We start from the raw sequence: 22,292 nt of genomic DNA on the forward strand, positions 1-22,292 counted from the left end.
CTCAGTATGAGTTATATCGTTGGTAAAATTGATCAAACATTTTCCATTCATACAATAATGAATTGAACAACTACTTTTTTTAAATGCATATTTTACTATCTTTCTTTTTTTCTCTCTGTTTTTAGTATTGTGTTAATTTGTAAGTAAATACTAAAAACTTGTCTTGAAAACAATGTTACTTGCTAATAAGAGTCCAAATTCCAAACAAAAGAAAACAGTAGTTATTATTTAGGAGTAAAATTCATAAAATGAATATCACGTCAATAACAATTTCATAATAATAATGAATGCTAACGACAAACACTAAATTAGCTAAATGAATACTTGAAAGACAGTTATCAAAAATATATAAAGAATAAAATTTCTGCTCCTTCCTTATAATTTGCTGCAATAAACTTGTTTAGAAATTAATTTTTGAAGGATAGTCTAAATAATTTATGCAAATTGTTTTTGGGGCGACATAGATCTATATACTTCACCAATTACAATTTAGTAACCATGGCTTTTAAATGTTTGAATGTTTGGTCTTGAAACCGGCCTCGGTGGCGCAGTGGTTAAGCCATCGGACTATAGGCTGGTAGGTACAGGGTTCACAGCCCAGTACTGGCTCCAACCCAGAGTGAGTTCTTGAGGGCTCAATGGGTAGTGTAAGGCCACTACACCCTCTTCTCTCTCACTAATCACTAACCAACTAACAACTAACCCACTGTCCTGGACAGACAGCCCAGATAGCTGAGGTGTGTGCCCAGGACAGCGTGCTTGAACCTTAATTGGATATAAGCACGAAAATAAGTTGAAATGAATGGTCTTGAATAGGGTTTAAAGTCTGAAAAAAGGAACCAAAAAACATTATGGCTGGTTCCTAAAAGGAAGGGGCATTAATTGAAAATATAATGGGTCACAATAACCGTGAATATCAATATTATTAGCTTTAAAAAAGTAAAGTAATGTTTGTTTTATTTAATGACGCCACTAGAGCACATTGATTTTTTTATCTTATCATCGGCTATTGGAAGTCAAACATATGGTCATTTTGACAGTTTTTTTAGAGGGAACCTGCTGTCGCCACATACGCTACTCTTTTATGACAGGCAGCAAGGGATCTTTTATTTGCGCTTCCCCCAGGCAGAATAGCACAAACCATGGCCTTTGTCGGTGCAAGTGGTTTACACCTACCCATTGAGCCTTGCGGAGTACTCACTCAGGGTTTGGAGTCGGCATCTGAATTAAAAATCCTATGCCTAGACTGGGATCCGAACCCAGTACCTACCAGCCTGTAGACCAATGGCCTAACCACGATGCCACCGAGGCCGGTATTAGCTTAAAAAGTGGCTCTGTTATTGGCTTTGAGCATAATTTAAGCTGTTATAAGAAAAGGGTGGAAGGGTATAAGGAACTCATCTCGTATTTTGATTAGTGTGAAAAAAAATATTTTGATTGGTCATTTCGTAAACTGTTGATTCAGCCGACTGGTCCCCTCAGCTCTTTGTCAGTTGTATACTGCTGTCTGGTTCACTGATGAGACTTGGCAATGGACTGGCTCGATCAGGAGGTTCACTCCTATCACCAGATGTACCGACCCCACTGATTGGTTGATGGGATAAGCCTGTTTGCTGATGTCCCATTCTGTGATTGGTGAGCATTTCGTGTTGGGTAAACTGCTTGTGGCAGTCTTCACATTCGAGCATTTTCCCGTTGTGATGACGCTTCAAGTGTATTTTCAATGTACTGTTCTGGGCCGTGGCATACTTACAGAACGTACATTTAAATGGTTTTTCACCTGAAACAAAAATTAAAACTATTAAAATGAACAGAACAATTAACATAATCTTCAAAAAGAAATAAGTTAACAAAGATAAAAAAAAGTTATAAAAAAAATGACCCGATATTGTCTAGATAATTACCTAGAACTTTGATACATTCTATTTTCACTATATTCTGTTAAAACGTAGATCTGTTATAATTCAATACATCTGTAAGATCAAATCTTAACTGTATTGATACTAAAATCTTAGGTAGTAAAACCAGTGTTTTACAAGTTGCAAATTTCCTAAGTTCAATTTGGGTAATGGACAATGGCGTTTTACAATGATTATTAGCATGGTTTGTGCATTGTACATATCATTCATTAAATACTGAAATAATCAGAAACAAACATTCTTTAATGGGTTTTACACAAGGGCTAATAAAACATTGCTAATTACACAATCTTTGTTAAAACTACTAACAATTTGGCCACCCAGTTTTTATCGTAAGGTTTGTAGTATTGTAGGCCTAATGCATATTTTTTACTACAACTGGTTAATTTGTCTAAAACAAAAACACTAAATAAAAACACCAGTTGAAATTAGAATAAAATAACCCTACTGTGTTTTCCCCAATTCCCAAGATCAATTAATGTGTATATGAAATAGAAATATAAACAGATAGACAGACAGTACCAGTTTATTAGAGACCCAGTCTGTGGAGGTTTTTCCCAATGATAATGGCACCACAGAAAACAGCTACAGTAATTTTAATTTTTACCTTCTTAGACATTAGACTGACAATATTCTATGAACCTAAGTTTAGTATGGAAAGAAAGAAAGGAATATTTAACAACACCTCAGCACATACCACATGAACTGATAGGACCACAAGAAACTTTTTTTCAGAATTGCGCTTTCAACTGGATTAATATTGCGACATGTTTGTTATTTTTGCTAATATGCACCTTAGTGCATGTTCACGATGTGAACATTTTGTGAACCACCCTCGATACTGCAATTAAATTAAACCATGCATATATATTTTTCTATTGGATGTCAAATGTCAATTCTTACATATAGTCTCAGAGAGGTAGCCTGCTACATTAGTAGCAAGGGATTGCTTAAATGCACCATCCCACAGATAGAATATCACATTCCACAGCCGTTGATAGATCAGTTGTGGTGCACAGGTTGGAACGAGAAATAGCCCAATGGGCCCACCAACGGGGATCGATCTGAGATTGAGCATTTCACCACTGGCTATATCCTGCCCTCCCTTAGATGAATGGTTAAAACAGGTTTAACTGTCATAACTAGCTGACATAAATAAATATCGCGGATCCGTCCTTCACCTGTATGAATTCTGATGTGGACCTTCAGATGACTTCTTTCTACTGTCGCATAGCTGCACTGTGCACACTTAAATGGCTTCACTCCTGAAATGACAAAAAATATTACTCAATATAAAATGTAAAAACAATTCCATGAAAAAGGAAGGAAGGAAGGAAATGTTTTATTTAATGACGCACTCAACACATTTTGACCGGCCTCGGTGGCGTCGTGGTAGGCCATCGGTCTACAGGCTGGTAGGTACTGGGTTCGGATCCCAGTCGAGGCATGGGATTTTTAATCCAGATACCGACTCCAAACCCTGAGTGAGTGATCCGCAAGGCTCAATGGGTAGGTGTAAATCACTTGCACCGACCAGTGATCCATAACTGGTTCAACAAAGGCCATGGTTTGTGCTATCCTGCCTGTGGGAAGCGCAAATAAAAGATCCCTTGCTGCTAATCGGAAGAGTAGCCCATGTAGTGCCGACAGCGGGTTTCCTCTCAAAATCTGTGTGGTCCTTAACCATATAACCGTAAATAAAATGTGTTGAGTGCATCGTTAAATAAAACATTTCTTTCAACACATTTTATTTACAGTTATATGGCATCAGACACACACACACACATATATATATATATATACATAGTGACACCCCTCTAAACCCACAGTTTGCAGGGGTTCACGTCGTTTCTTGATGATATCTCCAACAGCTGATTTTCCTACACTAAATATTAACTTAGTGACCTTAATGTTGGCTTAGATAAACTTTCAAATTTTTAAATGATTTTAAGTTAATCATTGAGTGATAGTTCAACATGACGATGTTTTGATGGACGTTCCGATATCTTGCAAATCGATATGGAAATGAAATGCCACAGACATCAACCACACAAAACCAGTTACTCTTTATTTTGCTAAATAAATGTTTTTAAAAGGAAAACAAATTTAAACAATATGAAGACAGTGGATTAAGTTCAATGTCATTCTGTCGATCTTTGGAGCAAATAATGAGATATGTTTGTTAAGGAACATATATGTGAACAGCCTTCAATCACATTCATAATTTAAAAACAACTAACCCAAAACCTAACTCAGCCTATCTCAACTAAATTTACAACAAAGCTGCAAATAAACACAACTCACATGTGTATACTAGTTACTTAAATATCAAAGCTGTCAGCAGATCTTTAATTACTTAACTGTTATTTGCCAGGTGTGCCCATCCACAGCTGACGCGAGCATGCGCATATTACACTAATCGAGTTTGCAGTCAGGCAAGCCAGCCGAAGTGATATTCAGAGTAATTAGTGGCACCATAAAGATTGATAATGGTTTGAACGTCCGGTTTTCAGAGGTACCATATTTACACTACAAGAACACTTTGGGACTGAAATAATCATCCTGTGTTCAGTTTAGAGAGATTTCCGGTTTAGAGAGGTAAACTGTAGTGTTGAAAGATGCAAAAATCACGAGACCGTGACAATTGTCTGGTGTTGAGAGAATTCCGGTTTAGAGAGGGTCTGGTCTTGGGGAATTTCACTGTGTGTATAAATAGACAATAACTAATTAATGACGCCAGATATCTGCTTTATCCTGTGAAGGTAAGAATCGGGAAATTCCGCGAGGATAAAGGATAAAGCAGATATCCGACGTCATTAACTAGTTATTATTTTTATCCTGCAGACCATAAAAATTAAGGGGAAAAGCTATTATTTCTGTTATTTCTGCCACATTGTACGATGATCTAGAGGTCAAATGAGCAATTTTGTAATGTAGCTATGCGTGTAACATCATATGAGTGACGTCAAAAGTCATAATCTGCTGGTATACGTTTATGACTTTGTTTTAATTAGTCATCAAAATCTGTCAATAGAAACAGTGGTTGCAGGATAAATATACATAAACCATTGCTGCTGCTACTGGATCAAGAAAAGTGAGGGGACAAGTGTGCCCTTGCCACACACACCCTACTTCCTACACTGGTTGGGATGTGAATTTCAAAAAAAGATTTACCTGTGTGTTTACTCATGTGTTTCTTGAGGTGTATCCGCTGGTTGAAGGCGTGGTCACACTGGCTGCACTTGAATGGACGTGACGTCGGATACCGACGCTTGCGCCCTCTGTCTGTCAATGACTCATCTATCTCCATCTCATCCTCCTTGTCACTGTCATCAAACACTACCTCCTGAGTCGAACCATGTGACACGGAACACTCCGCTGTTGTCGTTGTCATCGTCGTAACCGGAACCCCCTGAGAAACTATGGGACCTGATTCAACAGATTTCTGCTGCATTTCAGCCACAGAAGCATCGAACATTTTCCTGCTGCTGATGTTAGACACATTACTGGTCTGAACACTGAACGAGCCAGTCTGTTCTACCCCGTCTAACGTCGGTGGAAATATCTTTATAGACCTATTGTCGAGGATTCGGAGATCGGTCACAGAATATGCATAGCTGACTGGAATACTGTAGGTTTTACCTGGATGCATGATCAACGATCCTAATTCCGTGATCTCCTGCACGGCCGACAAATCGAGACTTTCGTTTACGATTCCTTCTGGAAGCGATTTGCCGCTATTACTCTGACCAACATTCCCGTCTGTGTCAGTCTTGCCCTCACTCTTTGGCGAGTTTTCGTCGAAGTTTGTGAACTGTGGATGGAAGTCGATGAAGATGGAGTTGCTGTTAGAGTCGTCCCCCTGTGTCTCGGTGTCTTCGTTCTGGTCGGATTCTCGCTCGTCCGACGACTCCTGGTCCGCACTGTTGCTACCCATGTGCTCCGCCATATGCTGTTTACGCTTCTTTGGCACGACGGCACTGCAACATTTCTTTGGTCGTTCGTGTGTTCCTAATTAAATATTTAGTGGAAATATATATATAAAAAAAAATTCCCCTTAAAAACGCCAAAAACATTTAACATAGAGACAAAGACATTTTTCTTTTGTTGACATTTCAAACATGGATGATGATGAGATTAATGGTTGTTAAGCCGCAGTATTTCCATTTCGGTATGGGACTAATTGAGAGGTCCGTGCTCTACATTTGCTGTCAGTTGAGCTATCTTGGTATCACCCAAGCCCAGGGTACATGGAACCTGCAGTGCATGCAGGGTAATCATCCTCCATGTGGGGTCATACACTCGGGGGAGTCACCCATAATCGCACTCGTGAAGCGGGTGAAACTCAGTGTACAGTGTATGTGGCCTTACACTTACCCATTGAGCCCACTTACTCAGGGTTGGAGCCGGTACTGGCATGAAAAATCTCCCATTGCCTCAGGTGGGATACGAACCCAGTACCTACCAGCCTGATGTCCGATGGCAAAACGATGACACCACTGAGGCCGGTCAGTGGAAATATATTAATCTATTTTAAAATTAAAGACACTGACCTTAGTTATACGGTATTGTAAAAAATATGCTTACCAATGTAACACAATAAGTTTAACATTAATATAGGTATATCCTATCACTACCAAAATGTTTTTAAAAATCCAACACCCCACTTATAAAAACAGAAAATCCGGGCTAACAAGCACTTGTTCATTTGAAGGAGAAGGGATTAAGCTCAGTTGGTTGAGCATTTGCCCTAAGTGCTTGCATCGCAGGATCGAACAACCTCGTGGATTTATTGCACTGACTGGGTTTTTCTTGTTCCAACCAGTCAAAGGCCGTGGTATGGGCTTTCCTGTCTGTGGAAAAGTGCATATAATAGATCCATTGCTGCTAATGGAAAAAATGTAGCAGGCTTCCTCTCTATGACAGTCAAAATGACCAAATGTTTGACATCCAACAGCCAATGATTAATTAATCAATGTGCTCTAGTGGTGTTGTTAAACAAAACAAACTATTGTTGAGTTGAATTTGAGATAAGAAGTTAATTATTCAAATTGTGCATGTGCAACATACATAAAAAAAATTGGAGACAGACTTTAAGTCTGGGCCTAAATGTCCTATAAAACATTACAGTGGTCAATTTTAAAATTACAAAAAAACAAAACAAAACATTTTCAAAAGCTTAATATCATTTTCCAAAAATTGCCATTTCCCTGGACCAATCCCAAAATTCAACGAATTAAAGGATGAGTACAAACATTGTTAAAATATATGCTGGAAAGTTCACTAGTTCAAATATCTACAACTTGGAAAAATAATATACCACTTCACCAAAGAAAAGTCCCACAAACCTGGAATAATGGTCACACAACATTCCTGACTGTTACAACAGATTGTGGTTCGACCTGCGGTGGACACATCCTGCTCATAGTCATTGTCATCGTGACCTTTGTCGGACTGACGTCTGCCGCTGGTGATCTCAACTGTGTGACCTTGAGGAATGTCGACCACATCAGAACATGTCTGTTTTTCCGCTGAAGAGATCTCAGATCCCGTACTCCGATTGGTCCACTTAAGATCTGATTGAGCATTTGTGTTTTTTGTCGGTGTGTCTGTCTGTTCCGTCTGTCCACACTGCTGTTGTGCCGTCTGCTCCTGTTCCTCTCCAGGCTGGAGGAAGACCTTGAGGTTGTGTGACAACTGGATGTGCTGTAGCAGACCTCTTGCCGTCATGAAGTCCCGGGAACATGTATAACAAAGCAGAGCATTTTCATCAGGTCCTAGAGAAAGATAATATATAGAAAATACAGTGGGACTGACTAAATTAAATTGGATTGATGAAATAATCATTATTTCACTATTTAAACAAGAGCCATAACTCTGTGAAAATGGATAAATCGTCAATCGCTTAAAATTATATGAACATCTTGTAAGAAGAATATGAATTATAAGCACCATGTACCTATTGTTGTGATCAATGGGATCTAGATCATACAGATGGCTTATTTTACATTTTAACAGGGGTTTTTTTCTCTATGTACACATGATAACAAACTTATTTACATCAATTTCATCATCTAAACTGGACTATTTCTTGTTCCAGCCAGTGCTCCACGACTGGTGTAACAAAGACTGGTATGTACTATCCTGTCTGTGGGATGGTGCATATAAAAGATCCCTTGCTGCTAATCAAAGAGAGTAGCCTGTGAAATGGCGACAGTGGGTTTCTTCTCTCTATATCTGTGTGGTCCTTAACCACTTGATGCCATATAACCATAAATAAAATGTGTCAAGTGTGTCATTAAATAAAACATTTCCTTCTTTATCTAAACTGGAGGAACAATTACAGTAGACATTTTCTGTGACAATCGATTATGGATTTTTATAAACGATCAGTACAGCAGTAGAGCTCAAGCGATAGTGTTTGATTATAAGCGATCATTGGAGCATAACTACTTATATTCATTGTAAGTTCGAAATATTACAACTTGCTGTGACTGAATCAGGAAGAACTTTGTCTAGCTGATAAACACAAATTTTACCATCCAATCCGGAAATGGAAGATGGATCCAAATCTGGGGTGTCGAGACATCCCACTTTTTTGTGCTGTATAAAATTTGTGATTTTCTGCAGAGGAAATTCCAGAGCACAACCCCCACATGTTAGGTAGTCAATGATGCAATCTGAAAAATATATTCATAAACAAATGTTTGTGTCAGTCATACAGTTAACAGATTAATATTTTCATGTCCAACAGTACACACAAACAAAATAAGAACAGGTGTACTGGTCAGGTATATAATATGCCTGTCAAAAGTATGTCGCAGTGACCTAGCTATGGTATGCAACACACCGCCATCCCAAGTTGCACTTGACAAGGATTTCCTTTAATGTACAGTAATGCATGAAAAAGAGGTCGCAATGACCTAGTTATGGTACATGACAGATCACCATCCCAAGTTGTACTCGCATGCACGGTTTCATAAACTGATAAGAAAGATATTCTCCGGAAATTAAGTTTATGGGCAGACTGATGTCAAACCACATGACCCGTCAAGGACAGGCGTATAAAAAAAAAGAAAAAATGGAAAGAAAAAATTATAAACAGCAGCCATACTAAATTGAAAAATGAACAGTGTATCTGAAATCAATAAACACACAATAATTTTATTTTGTAGTTATACATAAGGAATGTCTCTATTTTTAAGCTACATACCTTAGTTTAAGCAGTATTACTTATTTTAAATATATATGTAGATTGCTGTTTTCATATTGTTCTCTGCTACAACCGGGGGGACTATGTTGCTGTTGTGTATGATGGCTCATGGTACATTGGAAAGGTAGTTCTCAGCTACAGACATGGGATATGGAAATGAACTTCCTGCAATGTGCCAAATGTTTGTACAACATTTGTTTTGTTTAACAACACCACTAGAGCACAGGTCTATAGGATAGCACATAACATGGCCGTTGATATACCAGTCATGGTGCACTGGCTGGAACGTGAAACAGCCTAATGGGCCCACCGACGGGGATCGATCCCAGACCGACAGCGCATCAAGCGAGCGCTTTACCACTGGGCTACATTCCATCCTCTATATTTGTACAAATGACCCATGCATCCTGATCGTATCTGGATTGAAAGGAACCAGTTTGTATGCAAACTTGAAGCACCAAAACCATCATGAAAATCCGAGAGACTGTATAAACTATTCAATAGTGCTGTTGATGCTATTGAGACACTGTTCATAGACGTCATGGGATATCATAAGTGATACAAATGTACCACTGTCAAGAGGTGTGTGTATCATGTTTGAAAACGTGTTTAGTACTTTAGATTTTCATCAGATGTGATGAGGTGTAATCTGTTTTAAGTTCACATTTGTTTCCTGCTGTCTGGTGGTCAGTACATATGTGATGGTACTCCCATCACATAATGTCCATTTGAATTCAGTAAACCGGTGCAATGTACCATGTTACTCCTGAAAACATTTACACACGTTTTGTTTCACATCTAGAAATAATTTCTAGCATAATTTTGTTTCTTTACTCAGGACAATATGTTGCCGTTACTGAAAACATGTCACTGACATCAGTTTCTGCCAGAGGGTAAAACGGGTATGGCACCATACCCAAATTGTTTGCAGATTTTATTTTTTTAAGTTAACCTTTTGACAAAATTAGAATGACTCTTATCATTACTGTATGATTTTCTTAACCCTAACCCTAAACGTAACCCATTTTCTTCTGGGGGAGGCCCCCCCCATATACCTGTTGACTATGGTTGCATTCAATTCCATAGCACCATACCCAAAAATTTCTTTCTGGCAGAAACATTGACTGTAAATCAGCCGTGCCGGGTATTTGTCAATAAGTAGAATTAACAATGAGCTCCAGTTGTCATCACTCATGATGTACTGGTTCTTGTTGATAGTCAGTTAATTTCTTAAAATATGTGTTTTTATACTTACGTTGTTAATAGCGATACAAACGTTACTAACGGTATCGTAGGCTCATACATCAATCCTAATAGTAATACATGTTATGTCAAAGGAATACCTGAGGAAACTAAAACTTACTGAAACCTGACGTATATCTTAACATAAAAGCAGGCCTACGAGTTAACAGCAGTTAGTGTTTTTCTCCAACTCTTTGTTTAAGTTTGTCATCAGACACAATCAAATTTTTTTTTTAAATGTGTTACTATATATATTTATAAGAATATAGAATAGTCAACTCATAATGGTATAATATCCGCCCGGTCCTCCCATTATTATTTTTAGTTAGGGTTAGGGGTTAGGGTTAGGGTTAGGGCAGATATTTTTCCCTAGTTATTGTAATATTATGGGTTTATTTGTATAGGCGTATGAAGTGCCTTAGCACTACTTCAACATGTAGTTGAACGTAGGAATATATAACCGCTTTGGAGCCATGACAGTTGGAAGTAAACATTGAGTTGTGAACCTGGTCTTTATTTATCGTGTCAGTTATAACATCAGCAGGGCTACAAAATATAACATGGTGGCAGCGGTGGGATGAACACATACTATTTCTAAGAAGAGCAATCATGATGCATGGAATCGAAGTATTAGTGTGTTATGAACATTTGTTTACGATCTGTCAACCGTTGTAGCAGACGATGGAACTTTGAATATGCAGAAATTAAATACATTGTAGTAGATTTCGACACCCTGTGTTTCGGCATAGGTATAAAGTGATGATATCGTAATGCTACATGAAAAAAAAAGAAAAAAAAAAAAGTAATGGAAAATTTATTAACAGGCTGTGATTTCAAATAACGTTAAATGATGAACAAGTCAACCAGAGTTATTTCCCTTGATGAATTAAAATGTAAACATCCGGTTTTCGGATCGTGTTCAGAACGATAATCCAGAATGGATTCATTGAGTACTCCGCGATTAGACTGGTCTAATGATGATTTACCAGGAACATTTAAATTATTCAAACAAAGATGTGAACTTTACTTCTCTGTGAAGAACATTAAATTGGAAAAACAAGTTGACCATATTTTATTGTTTACCGGTGATTAAGGAATTAAAGCATTTAACTCTGGACATTAACCCCTGCTGAGGCAAAAGACCCCAAAGTAATATTTGATAAACTGAAATCACACATTGAGCCAAATGTCAATTTCAGGTTACAGAGGTTTTATCTACAACAATTTAGACAAGAAAAAGTAGAATCAGTTGATAGTTACATGACACGGTGTAAGCTACAGGCATTCAAGTGTAAGTTTGGAGAAGATTAGTTAAAAGAAAAACTAACTGAACAATTAATAATAGGAACAAAAATTAGTGAAGTCCAAAATTAGCTACTCAGCAAAGATGAAACACTGACGCTTGACCAGGCCATAAATACAGCACGCATACAAGAAGCATCACGTACAAATATGAAATTGTTTCATGATGTACAACACCCACAACTAGATGTACAGGTAGTCAGGACAGAACAACCATGTAAATATTGTGGTAGAAATCATAACCCAAACCAATGTCCGGCATATGGATCCACTTGTATGAATTGTGGTAAACGAAACCATTGGAAAACAGTGTGTAGGAGTAGTTATAAACCCCAATACACAAACAGAAGCAATTTTCGACGCAGATCAAAATCCAGAAAGCGTTATGATGGCAGGCACAGTTCCAGATCACACACTCCACAAAAATCTGCAAACATTATACTGGCCGAAAATTCCCAAGATCTTACTGAAAGTTTTAACTCTATGAGTTTCGATTCGATCCAAGATAAACACTTAGACAAACGAGATGAAATATATGCGATAATTGATATCACGTTGGATGATAGACCAAAGATACCAGCAACACTAAAAGTTAAAAGTTGACACTGGAGCACAAGGAAATATCCTTCCCCTACGCAAGTTCAGACGAATGTATCCCAAAAAGCTAACGCCTGAAGGTTTTCCAAGGACTGGTATACTTAATCCAAGCAACACTGTTCTGAAATCATACACAGGGAATTTGATTACTCAGTATGGTAAGATAACAATACCATGCCGATACAATGATTACACAAGTCAAGCTGAATTGTTTGTCACATGCAGACTCAGATGGTTCAGTGGTTTTAGGACTTCCAGCATCACGCTCATTGAGACTACCGTATTTGACCGGAAATAAGCCCATGTCTTTGAATAAGCCCCCCTCCGTTTTGATAGCATTTAAGAAATTAGGCCCTCATTCGTAAATAAGCCCATCCCCAACTTCGTCACCTTATAAATAACATGAAATTGCAAGTTTGCTCAAAGTTAATTTAAAAGGTCATACCTCCTGCAGATAATTAAACACAAATGTAACACAATATTTTACCACCAGTGAGATTTAGCAGTCTAACAATAACAGTGTGTAACATTGTTTTCAATTTCATGCCTGCAGTATTTCTCTGAAGTGCCCAAGTATGAACTAAAATTAGACATCTGAAATGAGGGTAGTAAACATTGCATGCGACGCATGACGCCTTGTTTTGCAACCACTGGATGTTTTCCATTCATCTGACAGAAACTGTCAATCAAAGGAAAACTCAAATATCAACCTACAAAAACATGTTCACGTTTAGTTAAATCCACCAAATTCTCGAATTGAAACTAATCCTAACAGAAACCAGTACTACACCAGATCGGGAAGACATGTGAATCGACCCAAGTTTCTTGATGATTGAACTAATGACATAAACTCTGTTAAACTTCATCTAGTTTCCATTTTAGTTAAGTTATCAATTGAACAGTTTACCTTTACAAGTGATTTGTGTTAATGTTAAATGTGATTTCTTACAAGCTGTAATACATATGCTTATTAGTAAATAATGAATGATTCTAGTGAAATCCCATACAAAGAATAAGACAATTGATCACACAGTAAATATTATACAAAAAACAACAGAAAAACTTTTCAAGTGACGATTGATTATTTAGTTAATGTTAAACTTTATAAAACAAGGGGGATGTAATATTATGCGTTTATTTATACAGGCATATGAAGTGCCTTAGCACTACTTCAACATGTAGTTGAACGTAGGAATATGTAACCGCCTTTGGAGCCATGACAGTTGGAAGTAAACGTTGAGTTGTGAACCTGGTCTTTACTTATCGTGTCAGTTATAACATATCAGCAGGGCTACAAAATATAACAGTTATATCTTGGATGATATCTGGGTCGATAAAACTTCAACTCACTACAATGTTTTATTTTTGTCACCTTCTGATGCCAAACGGTCTCATTAATCAATTTAATGAGAATGGGTGTGTAGTAGTGTCATAGTGAAACAAAAAAAAGAGTACTTTTCATGAGTCTGATGACTTACATTAAAGCATATTAATTAATGTTATCCCAGTAATGTGACCTGCTTGTCAGTTTAGTTCAATGAAATTGATTGAATGTAAATGAATAACCAAATTAAGCATTGTCTAAAGTAGCATTTAAAATCATTTATGATTTCATCATCTTTAAATTGAGATTCACATAATATACCTGTAAATACGTTTGTCTGGCTTGGCGGCATAACTGCTGATTCAGAAATGTCTTTTTAGAAAAAATGTGATCATATGGTTCACGTAGACAAGTTGTGATGAAACCACTCGGCACTAATTCTTTAGGTCAAGCAGGATTGTCGAGATGTGTGCAAAACAGCCATGACATTGAACTTAGAAACGTACGCAATTTTGACTGTAATTACACAGTAATACGATTATTTGTAAATACTGTTATCTCTTATATAGACATCTGGTTAATAATAAGTACAGAAAACTTGTCCATTATCATTATTATCCTAAATCGATTAGTGGATGAAATAATAATTTTACAAACATGAATGAGATTTTCCCATACCGGAAATACATTAGTGTGATGTCCACTTCCGGGGTTGTGTGCGCGTTTCGAAGAAAATATCAAATCGGAAAAATAATCAAAGGTACGGATTTACAGTCATCTGTAGCATATAAAATATATTTAATTAATTAATGTAAGTTTATTTATTAATACATATAGATAAATAATTTTTAGTGCAATTATATGAATTGTTATTGTATTATTGTTTATACAGTGGCTGTTTTCACTGTGGCTATATTGTCGTGTGAAGATTAAGTTATCATATATGAGGAGGGAAAAATATCCGCCCGGTCCCCCCCCCCCCTCCCCTAACCCTAACCCCAAACCCCATCCCCAACACCAACTCTAATTCTAACCCTAACCCTAACCCTAACCCCCTAACCCTAACTAAAAATAATAAAGAGGGGACCGGGCGGATATTATACCCAAAATGAACCTTTATTTAAAAACTCGGTAATTACCAAAATGTTATTGATTTTTCTGCAAAACCAAGTACGTCCACCTTCAGTTTGTTTGCAAAACTCAGTAAGTCCATTTCTGGAAACTAGTCTTAAAGGAAACATGTCACGTAAACCATATTTGGCACCAACCATGTACAATTAATTATAAATTGAATCACCTAAAAAAATTTTTTATAAAAAATTAATTACTTAAAATATCTCCATAAAAGAACCCCAGATACGAGCTCTTAGCGGAAATTGCCGATCTTTAATGAGCAGGGCAATCACGAGGTCCGTGACGTCAGAGACGCATCCCTTGATCTGAAGCCTTACACTTAAAAGCATTAGTCCGTACCACTCATAAAGAATCTAAGTCTTGCACAGCTTACCAAAACAATGAGTGTTCGTTCGCAAAACGTTTTTCCGTATCAATATGAGCTGTTAGTAAATGAAGAAAGACACACATTTACTTACAACAGTGATACTGAAGAAAAAACAGATAGCGAGTCAGAGGGTGGAGAAACTGATGGTGCCAGACCAGACCGGTCGACCAATTTACAGCCCGGAGCCCGAAAGTAACCCGGAGACAAAACCAAAACTCGGATGCTAATGCCGAGGTGTATACTGTTCATATTTAGCATAAAGATACACCTCGATATGATGTATTTAAATATGTAAAAAATATAAATGTAGGACAAAAAAATTTTGGGTGTGTTTTTTTTAGAAAATATCGCATTTTTTATGTTCGGGCTGTACATAATGAAATCTGTATGCACAGTGTAAACAAACGCTCTAATTTACGACAAGGCGCTTCACTTTCATTAACCTGACTTGTAAAACAACATAAATGACGAGAGTATAATCAACTTTTAAACTAAATATATTTCTATTTGCATCAATAGAACGAAATGGGGTTATAGTATTTTTCTCTCATAAAAAAAGTAGCATATTATTAGGCCTATTGGTAGGGTGCGTTAGAGTAAAAACGACCACTCACGATACCCAAGTGATAATTTTCTTTTCTTTGGTACTACGTAATTGGTCAGTTTTGTAATTTTAGATGGGAAAGTCTACTTAATCAAGGATTTTACAGCATTATTTACAGTAATGAAGCAGGGCGGCTGATAATGTCCATTAACATTGTACTATAGTTGCGACAGGTTACGCCACAATACCCTGTGATCTTAAAAAAACTGGCACGTATTTTGTACGTATGTCTAGACCGTGGTAATCACTTACCTGGTCGATACCCTGCAATATACACCTGCCAATCAGGAATCACATGTGCAGGCCACGGAAAGAAAGGACCAATTAACTAAAACAACACTCCGATTCTCAAGTCAGCCCGTGGATGAAACATAATAGTTATTTCGACACCGACAGTAGTGGTTTATTTTGTATTGAACTTCGTGTTGCTTTGGGGTTTCGGGCGATGAGGAACGTTTTTGTGACGTATTCCGCCCGAAGATTAAAAACATTATTTAAAATTATTATTGTTTTCTACACGTTCTTTAAAAACATATTTAAATACATCGTACTGAGATGTATCCTCATGCCAAATCCCATGTTTGTATATGCCATATTTAATTATTTATTGACGTTTCCTTCTTCGGACGGTGAATACAGATTTTGTTATGTAGGCCTACAGCCCTAACATGAAAAATCTTTTTTTTTCAAAAAAATAAATAAATAAAAAATTCTACATTTTTGTTTTAACATATATAAATACATCATGCTGAGGTGTATCTTTGTGCCAAATATGTACAATGTACACCTCGGCATTCGCAACCGAGTACTGTTTTTGTCTCCGGGTAACGTTCGGGCTCCGGGCTGTAAATAGGCTGACACCAAAGTACTATGCGGTGTTGGTGTCCAATCTTTTCTTTTGCGATAAAATACACGCGTCTTTCTTCGGATACAATCCTTTGGCAAAACCATAAAAAGACAATCCCGATCGTTTAAACTGTTTATTTTTACACCCAAAGGCCGCGCAGTACGGCACTGTTGGACTGAAAAGATCGTAAGCCCCTTAATCCATATATAAACAGTTAACAACAATGGAAGAGTACAGCGGCTCTGACGTCACTTCCCTTTTTTCCGAACGCTCACGAAGAAATATGCATAAATCGTACTTTGATATTGATTAGCGTAATTTCTTCATTTTAAGTTAACTACACGTATTTTATTGTTATAAAGTTATTTGTATATTATTTTTATATCATTTTTCTTTTAAAATGAGCTATAATATGGTCTCGTGTCATGTTTCCTTTAAGGAAATGTTGCAGAATCAAAGAACAGACAATTAGAAACATCTTAAAAGTGAAAGTTGAATTAAACATTTACAAAAGAAGAACTTTACTTGTCCATGGATATACCAAAGTTTGGCAGTTGCTGGCCTATTGTCCCAAGCCTTCACAAAGCATTAAAACTGACACTTATTTAAAACGATTTTGCCATCTCAGTGTAATAATAATGACAGTAAGATACTCACTCTAGAATTATAATTATGGAAAGATGACTGGAAAATAATGCCAGTTGGGTCACAACATACTCCATCCCCCATTGGAAGTCATCAAAAGATTACACGAAAGTTTAGTCAGTCATCCCGCCCCCTCCCCCAATTTAAACACACATCCATCGATTTATTGAAATTGGGCTAGTGAGTGTTAAACTAATTTTTCACAATATTCAACAAACTGGCACACCACATAATTCCTGGTCACAGAGGCAGTACTGGAAATTACCACTGACCTACTCATTAATCCTCATCACTACTGTCCTGACCCTCGGTATGAGAGAAGGCATCCTCATAGTAATCCTGAACCTCCTCATTTACACCCATCTCCTCCAACAGCTTCATAACATCCTGTTTCTTAGCCTCTTTAACACAGTTAATGTCAGGCAGTAGTGGAGAATTGAACTGTGCCCACTTTTTCCCCTTTTTTAAAAGGGAGTGTTGGCAAAATTCTCCAGCATACACAGTTTTGAACCCCAACTTATTCTTAGAAACTTGTAGCACTCTTGCCTCACTGATTTTGAAAGATCTCTGACTTTTTGTGAAACTGGCTGACTCTGCGTTGTAATCATAGCACTTCCAATCCTTTCCGTATACATGAACAGTACCATGTTTGCTGAGAATCTCATGGTATTCCTCTGGCATTAATATTGTATCCTTCTTTCTGAATTCTTGCTCGATCCTTCCAAACACTCGGTCTGCAGGAAGAAAGCTGTGCCCCTTTATTGGAAAATGGTAATCAATAGTAAGATTTGGGTACTTGTTATTGCACAATTCAAACAACATGCATAGAACGTTAATATTTTTATTTTGGCCGTAGCAAGAATCTGAGAACAAACGGAAGAGTTCAGTTTGTCTGATATCCATGCTAACCACTGAACCTAAGTAATTATGTAATGCAGAAGCAATCGTATTGCTGTCTTTGGCATTCTGATGTTCAAGCCATGTATATAGATGAATGTCTTCCTTCCTCTGAGATTCCCCTCTGCCACAATGATGCCAAACACGTACAAGTACAACTGGCGATAATAGTAAGCTTGCCCTACTGGGGACTTCGGAAGGACAAGATTTTCCATGACGTCGAAACAGACGGTAAAACTATCTCCCACTTCATTCATCTTATTGTAAAATTGACGGGCACGGCAACGATGCAACGTATACAGCAGAATCTTTTCTTGCTTTTCATCTGGAGTTTGCTCTGTATCCCTGATTGCAATGCGGAATTTCAAACATGTAGAACATACATCCGTGGCAGGGTGACCGAAAGCAAGATTGAAGTTGTACACAAAAATACTCCAATACAGTGAGTATGTTACCTGATCATGATTCTGTTTCTGGAACATTTTGTGCATCTTTGCAACATTTAAATCACTTGGAAGGTACTTCCTCCCAGGTGCCCCTCGACGAGCATAGTGGCTAGCTCTGCAAGTGAAGGACTTTATATGATTTCGAATCCTCTCCTTTTTTCCTTCATATTCTGCAGCTTTCCTGTAACCGCCACGATTTTCAGGACGAGATCTTCCATGCTCAAGCCACTACCTTGCAGCATGCTGGACCCGAAACTCCTTGACGCCTGAAATAAACAATACATTAAATTAAATATGTTGAAGTTAATGAAAAGTTTTATTTCAGGTTGGGATCATTAGGTTTTCTTCTTGTGCAAAAAAGTAATGAAGGAAGAAAGAAGAAATGTTTTATTTAACGAGACTAAACAGATTTTAATATACGGTTATATGGGGTCAGGACCACACAGGTAATGAAAGAGGAAACTCGCTACTCACTTTTGGAGTAGCAAGGGATATTTTATATGCACCATCCCATACAGGACAGTACATACCACCGCCTTTGATATACCAGTCGTGAGGCACTGGATGGGACGAGAAATAACACAATTGGTCCACAGAGGAGATTCGATCCTACAACCCAATCACCTCGGGCTCAACTGACTGAGCTAAATCCTGCTCCTAAATTAAAAAAAACAACATTTAAATTTAAAAATCAATAACAAAGTAAAGTTTGTTTTATTTAACAACGCTACTAGAGCACATTGATTTTTTATCTTATCATCGGCTATTGGACGTCAAACATATGGTCATTCTGACAGTGTTTTTAGAGGAAACCCGCTGTCGCCACATAGGCTACTCTTTTTACGACAGGCAGCAAGGGATCTTTTATTTGCGCTTCCCACAGCCAGGATAGCACAAACCATGGCCTTTGTTAAACCAGTTATGGATCACTGGTTGGTGCAAGTGGTTTACACCTACCCATTGAGCTTTGCGGAGCACTCACTCAGGGTTTGGAGTTGGTATCTGGATTAAAAATCCCATGCCTCGACTGGGATCCGAACCCAGTACCTACCAGCCTGTAGACTGATGGCTTGCCATGATGCCACCGAGGCCGGTAAATCAATAACAATGCCAGGGGAAATAATACCTGTAATTGCAAAATGTTTATCACCCCCCCCCCCCCAGTGAAAATTACATTACAATGATTTATGACTTCCCTAGACTAAGGTTGACAACAGTCACTTTTCCGCTCGGTAAAGTCGGACTTTTTTCCTTTAATTCAAAGTGAAGATCGTTTCAATGTAAGTATTTCTTGGTCTCAGTGAGCTCGAAATAGATCACAATATATGACTAGGGTGGGGAAATGTGATGGTAATCGTTATTTTGACTGCAATTTCGTTTCGAGCAAAGTTCCTCGGAACCGTTGTCCAGAAACTGCGAATGGCGGAATGGATAGACAGGATAAACCTCGCTGTTGTGCTTGCACGCGTGGTTTATCTTGATGAACTAAAATAACACGTATGGGGTACCTGTAAAAAAAAAAGTACTCAAATTTTGTGCGGAACTAGGGTAGTCCTAGATGCTACCCGTTATCTCAGAAATGAGCAGTTGGACCCCCATTTTTTTCTGATTCACTTTAAGGGTGAGGGGTGGTAGTATTTATATCCATGGCATTTATGTCGATTAATATGCTACAGGTAGGAGTTTTAGCCAAATATGTTACTATTGTCGTCTATGGGATTTGATTTGGTCATATACACCCTGCAGTGAATTTGATTACATATCCACATAATTTTTTGAGAAGGTAACAAAATAACAGATGACGTCACACATTAATAAATGGAAAAAGCTTTGGGCTCTGAGCTGGCCATGGGTATATTTCATTCCACAGTTGTTTATATTGGAATCCAAATATACCATGCTTATAACATTTTAAATACTATTTTTACTTTCCGTCAAATTTCTGAGTGAACTAAAAAAATCAACATAGACTGAGTTTATGTAAATTTATTTCTCCCACCTTGGCATGATCAGCTGGGTTCTGGGTTCCTGGATATTCTTGATTGAGATTTCAAGCATTTCCAAGTGGGATCCATTCCTTAAGTAATAAATATGCAATTGCACATGCACATTAGAGTTCAAGCTAGGCTGGAAAAAAAACCTTAGGAGAAGTAGCTAGCTCTTCAAATAATTTAGGGAAAAGTGCAAGAATGTGTTGTTTTTTAGGATTTTTTTTGTTGTTGTTGGTCAAAATCGTTTAAAAAAATTATTACATTATGATATAAGGACACTATATAATGTAAATATATTTCATGCAATTTACATATCATTTTATTTAAAATTTTTATTAATATTATATTAATTTATTTTCCACTCTGCTTTTTTAATTAGCATTAATGATGAAACCCTGATATGACCTATTTTCTGGGGATAATAAAGAATTTGAAAAACACCCCCCAAAAAACAAAACATTAATGATGAAATTTATTTGTCACAAATCAAATCTGTTCACAAGTTAAACATTAGAAAAAATTAAATATGTTTGGGATTTGCAGATTGTTGATTGGCTTTCTACATTATGCTGAAGATGTGTTTGCATGCTGTATTAAAAACCCCAAACAAATGACCAAGATCTATATGTAAATCAAGTGCTAGTCTTTTAATTTTTTGTTGGTCATCACATGTTTTTGAAAATTATTTGTTATGCAAAACTAAATTCAGATAGCCAATTTGCTTTTTGCATAACTCTCATTGTCTGTATGTAAATGATATTCTTAATTTAATGTGTGAACAAAAAATAGGTTATGCAAAATTAGATTGTTCTCGCAGTTTTCATAGGCATGTAATCGAAATGTTAAGTTATGCAAAATAATACTTTACTAATAATAAAGTGTTTCATAATTAGATTTTGTTTTGTTTACTTTGATAATATATTTACTTGTTAAAATTAATTTTGATTATTTGGAGAACACATGGTTGTGGTCTATTTTCATGGTGACCATATTACCAATGATGTAGCTGAACATTTTAATTGTAATACATTTAAGACAAAGTGGATTTCACTCTTGTGTTTAAACAAGGTGAAATTCAGTGGAATAGGGTAACTATATCACCCAAATCACCTCCTGGTGATCATGGTATATAATTTCAGTGATGTGTGTGTGCGTACTGTTGTTCTGTTCATATATCGGTTATACAATACATATATATATATATGTCAGCTGCTCATAGGTTATGTGGTAAATCGTCATATATTCTGAAATTAAAAGTTACAAACTTCAGGATCACTAAAACTTTATTTGGTTACAAATACAACAGGTGAAAATCATATAAACAGAGTTTTGCTTACCTAAGATGTTGAAAAACAAGAACAAAAGTTTGTTTTGTTTAACAACACCACTAGAGCACATTGATTTATTAATCATCAACTATTGGATTTCAAACATTTGGTCATTTTGACATACAGTCTTAGAGACAAAAGGCGCTACATTTTTCCATTAGTAGCAAGGGATCTTTTATATGTTCCATCCCACAGACAGGATAGCATATACATATATACCAGTCATGGTGCACTGGCTGGAACGAGAAATAGCCCAATGGGCCCACTGACAGGGATTGATCCCAAACTGACTGTGCATCAAGCAATCGCTTTACCACTGGGCCACATCCCACCCCTTCGAAGATGTTGAAATATAGGCATCAAGATAAGCATAGTATTCGTGTACCAAAAAAGTATTTCCCATAAAATTTGAAATCATGGAGCCTGAAATGTGTTG

General features: G+C 37.1%; 2 protein-coding genes across 2 annotated transcripts in view; one reads left to right on the plus strand and one right to left on the minus strand.

Moving 5' to 3' along the window:
• Window positions 1-1,194: 1,194 nt before the first annotated feature.
• On the minus strand, window positions 1,195-14,263 carry LOC121388820 (zinc finger and SCAN domain-containing protein 30-like). The gene is made up of 6 exons (XM_041520329.1): window positions 13,919-14,263; window positions 8,459-8,599; window positions 7,268-7,696; window positions 5,094-5,930; window positions 3,101-3,184; window positions 1,195-1,780 (listed from the first exon to the last, which is right to left on the minus strand). The coding sequence occupies exons 1-6, from the start codon at window positions 13,947-13,949 to the stop codon at window positions 1,479-1,481; spliced, it is 1,824 nt and encodes a 607-aa protein (XP_041376263.1). The 5' UTR covers window positions 13,950-14,263; the 3' UTR covers window positions 1,195-1,478.
• Window positions 14,264-14,304: 41 nt separating this feature from the next.
• Window positions 14,305-22,292, plus strand: part of LOC121389502 (TOX high mobility group box family member 4-B-like) — a 116,676-nt gene continuing 108,688 nt past the window's right edge. Inside the window, exon 1 of the mRNA XM_041521156.1 lies at window positions 14,305-14,357. The gene's annotated coding sequence lies outside the window, so the exon portion shown is untranslated. The remainder of the gene's footprint in view (window positions 14,358-22,292) is intronic.

The sequence above is a fragment of the Gigantopelta aegis genome, chromosome 14 (genome assembly GCF_016097555.1).
Source record: "Gigantopelta aegis isolate Gae_Host chromosome 14, Gae_host_genome, whole genome shotgun sequence".
Classification (NCBI taxonomy): domain Eukaryota; kingdom Metazoa; phylum Mollusca; class Gastropoda; order Neomphalida; family Peltospiridae; genus Gigantopelta; species Gigantopelta aegis.

Bases quoted from the DNA above. Each gene is read 5' to 3' on its own strand.
- LOC121388820 (XM_041520329.1), bottom strand. From the start codon at position 13,949: ATGCCGCCAAGCCAGACAAACGTATTTACAG. The intron at 3,185-5,093 runs GTAAATCTTTTT...TTGTCATTTCAG, and splicing joins ACACATGAGTAAACACACAG to GAGTGAAGCCATTTAAGTGT. The intron at 1,781-3,100 runs GTGAAGGACGGA...TTTTTGTTTCAG, and splicing joins CCACATCAGAATTCATACAG to GTGAAAAACCATTTAAATGT.